The 3,876-nt window shown below is 52.3% G+C and overlaps 1 protein-coding gene across 1 annotated transcript in view; it reads right to left on the reverse strand.

The window, feature by feature from the left end:
* RTP3 (receptor (chemosensory) transporter protein 3) overlaps positions 1–3,610 on the reverse strand; it is an 8,597-nt gene extending 4,987 nt beyond the window's left edge. Inside the window, exons 1-2 of the mRNA XM_008582132.1 lie at positions 3,434–3,610; positions 653–1,319 (exon numbers count right to left, since the gene is read on the reverse strand). Coding sequence (XP_008580354.1) covers positions 653–1,319; positions 3,434–3,576 — 810 coding nt within the window. The 5' untranslated portion in view covers positions 3,577–3,610. The remainder of the gene's footprint in view (positions 1–652; positions 1,320–3,433) is intronic.
* Positions 3,611–3,876: the final 266 nt, after the last annotated feature.

Below are 3,876 nucleotides of genomic sequence, written 5' to 3' on the forward strand. Positions count from 1 at the left end.
CTTACGGGGTCGTGGGTCTGTGGCAGTCTGACGAGCTTCTCTCTGCCTTCGTGGAAACCTTTGCTGGCTTTCCGTGCCTTTGATGCCAAAATCAACCATTTTAAAGTGAACGATTCAGTGATGTTTTGTGCACTGACAGTGTTGTGCAACCGCCAGCTCCATCTCATTCCAAAGCGTTTTTGCCACCCCCTGAAAACCCCATACCTAGTACATAGTTGCTTCCTATCCCCTCTCCTCCCCGCAACCTCTGGTAGCCACCATCTACTTCCTGTCTCTATGGACTTACCTATTCTGGACATTTCATAGAAATAGAATCATATGATGTGTGACTTTTTCTGTCTATTTATTTATTTTTACTTAGCATCGTGTTTTTGAGGCTCACATTGTTTTGACAACAATCACCACGATGATGACAATCAGAATGAATGAAACAACAGCAAGTGTTGAAGTTCCTAGGTCTGCAATCCTGGCACGTACAACAACAGAAATTGTCACTCAAGGGGTAGTCACTCTGGACTCTCCTTTCCACCTGGTAAGTGGTGTTTACTCCAGGGCTCCAAGAAGCGGGGAGGCCAGTGGCCTGCCTGGGCTCAGCAAACAAGGGGGACACAGGCAACACCCTTCCTGTCTTCAGCCTGGTGTCCCTGGTCACTGCGTCTGCTGCCATGCGACTCTTTGTGGGAGAGGGCACTTGAGTGGCCATCCCAGGGGTAGGTGAGCTTGCTGGTGGCAACTGTTGGGCTGGACATCTTGGAGCAGTTGATGGTTTTGAGGTTTTGCTGACCTTGGGGGTATTGGCAGCCTTGGGAGGGTTAGCGATTTTAGGGTGAACTTTCGACTCAAGGGGCTTGTTGTCTTTGGGGGGTGGTTGTGAGCAGGGGAGGTCGATGACAGTAGCAGTGACCCTGGGCCCCTCTGCGACCTTGGAGAGGGTGGGCAGTGCTGGGGGCCTCGGTGACTGCATGGCTGGGCGCAGCCCACTCTGAGCACAAAAGCCCTGCAGACAGGCCTCGCAGTTGTCACTGTCATGGGGCCCTTCCAGAGAGACCTCCTTGACCATAGGAATCTCCTCCACTAACTTAAACCCTTCTCTATAACATTTCTTCAGAATCCGCAGCACCAGGTTGTTCAGGATCCTTGAGATGTTCTCTTGCGTGAACTCAGGAGCCTCGAACAGAGGCTGGGAGCACTTCTTACATCTCTGGGCAAAGACCCTCATCTTCACTTGGCCACTGGATGTCCCCTCACTCCAGTGCATGTGGAAAAGGACCTGGACATGGGCAGAGGCCCAACTGCGGGAGCAGGAGGAGCACTGGAACCTGGGGAGACAGAGGACGAGAGCCTCAGCATGGCTGGATAGGGCCAAATTATGGGCTGCTGCCGGGGGGAGGAAGGAGCTGCCGACAGCACAGTGACACAACTTGACTTCAGACACAGATTAGTGGTAGGAGACATTACTGAGCCCCTTCTTCCCATCTCCAGTGTGCCATCGACATGTTCCATGATCCACAGGTGTCTGCCATGAAAATAGAAAACCACAGCCAACAGAGCTGGAAGGGACCTTGGGCATCTTCTGATCCAACGTGCTCATTTCAGAGATGAGACACACTCTGGCAACTCATGATGCCAGAGACCCAGAGGGAAAAAGAAGCAGGACTAGAACTCCGGTCTCCTGGCCCCAAACCAAGGTTTCTGCAAATGTGGATTTAAATGGACCAAGGTTACAAGTGCAACGGCAGCCTTCATCAGCTTCCTAGAGCCCCGAACTGAAACCCACCGATGGGTACAAGTGGGTGTTGCTTACGTAATAGACCGGTAGATCAAGGAGGGGTCTGAAGGGCCCAGTGTCCTAGAGAAAAGCCCTGCATTGCCGTTGGCTGCCCTGGGCCCCTAATCTGCGTTATTACAGGGAGATGGTAGTGTCCAGCTCTCTCTTTGCTCCCCCTCTCACTAAATTCCTTTGGTCAAGGTAGCCTGGAAAACTGTGTATTCTGAGCACACTGGCCTCAGACACCTTGTCTCAGCAGGGGAGAGGGAATTTTCTGGGCTAAGATATTTGGATAAATACATGTTAGGACAGGTGGAGAGAGAAGAAGGCAGGAAGCACATGGATGTACTCAGGATAGGAATTATGGAACAGAGGGCTGCTGTGTGGCAGAGACATTTAATGCTCACCAAAGTATTCATGCAGTCCCTGCCACTCCCTAGCCCCCTTGCAGTTAGGCTGGGGCCTTGCACCCGGTTGGTCAACGGGATGTGGGCAGCCATGATATATACTCCTTCCAGATGTGGCCCTAGAGCCCTTGTAAGACTCCAGCTCTCTCTTACTCTGCCTTGGTGACCTTGGGAGCCACGTGTTAGGATAATCACTGATATTTCTGGGTTTATTTGTTAGTGTGGCTGGGCCTAGCCTTGCCTGGCTTGAAGTCTGGGATGGCAAGTTGGAGGGGGCTGGGAAGAATGAGTTAGTTCAGGTTTCCTCCTGTGTCTTCATTTGAGACTTGCCTTACAGCGGAATGTGAGGAGGAAATGAGGGGAGAAGCCAGGAGACTCTGACCACAGTGAGATGAACTTGCTGGAGTCACTCAGGGAGTTGGTGGTGCAAAGAGGCCTGGTTCCCGTTCTGAGCAGCAGTCCCCTTCCCTCCCAGGCAGGTCATGGTGCTTTGCTGGTGTACTGGCTCGGAGTTGGAAGTTATCACAAATCAGTGGACTGAGACTTTGCTCAGATGCTCCAGATGCCAGCTCCTGGACTGGGAAAGCCATGGACCGCGAGGAGAAGAGAGCACTGCTTCCTCTGCCTACAAGCTCCTAGAGAGGGGGTGGCAGGCAGGACAGAGTCCCAGGATTCCACTGTTTGTGCACCATGGATGATCCCCACCTCTCAACTCCCAGGGTCCACTTCCCCACCTGGAAAATAGAGGACAAGACTTTGTTTGATCTCTAGGAGTCCTGTTTTACAGATTCCCCTGGGTTAAGGTAGAGGGGGCAAGATTGCTGCATGCTGCTCAGCACTCCTGCCTCTCCCTGGGGAGGGAGAGCTCCTCAGTACAGTGGGTCCCACTCCAAGGCTCTGTGGTGGACTTGGGAGCCTCCCAAGGCAGGGAGCATATGCACTGCCTGCCCCTGAGTGAAGCAGCCACAATCCCAGCACTTCCCCTTTCCTGGCTGCTCCCTGTCCCCATCCTGCAGCCCGGTTTCTTTGTATCCAGGCATTAGCCCACGCAGGGCGCGTTCCCAGGCTTGCTATTGTTTGGGAATTCATTGTAACGGAAAAAATTCTTTAATGAAGCTAAAACGTCTTGAGTGATGGGCACCTTATTTCCCCTACTCTTCAATTTGCAAGCATGGAATGGAACAAGAAAAGTAAGGAGTACACACAGTAAGAAATAAGCAAGAATTTTCTGGAATATGTACCATTGCACCCCTCTCACCTGGCGAAGGTCCACTGCTGGTATTGCATCCACCCTGGCTGTAGGACACTGGGAAGCAGGCCTTTGTCTGGAGTCAGTGTCCACCTGTGCCATGGTTTCACCTCCTGCATTAGTTCCTGAAACATCTGCTTCCACACCTCCATGTTCCAACCCGTCTCCACTGCTGTGGTGTGACGAGGTGGGCTGGCTCTCCTGGCCCTGACAGGGCTGCACCAGGAAATGAGGTTTTCCATGTCAGAGAGTGAGGGCTCATGGGCTGGGCCAGTGGACCAGGTTTCTGCCCCAAGGACAAAGGTCAGTTTGGTCTGCCGCAAGTTCAAACAATGGCACTATGGCTTCACAAGGAATTTCAACAGACACAAAATGAAACTTGTGGTTTCATCCATCAAAATATTGCCAAAGACCATCTCTGGACTCCAGTCCAGAGGGGCTGAATTCCATCT

Source organism: Galeopterus variegatus, unplaced genomic scaffold (assembly GCF_000696425.1).
Source record: "Galeopterus variegatus unplaced genomic scaffold, G_variegatus-3.0.2 Scaffold2523, whole genome shotgun sequence".
NCBI classification, from domain to species: Eukaryota; Metazoa; Chordata; class Mammalia; order Dermoptera; family Cynocephalidae; genus Galeopterus; species Galeopterus variegatus.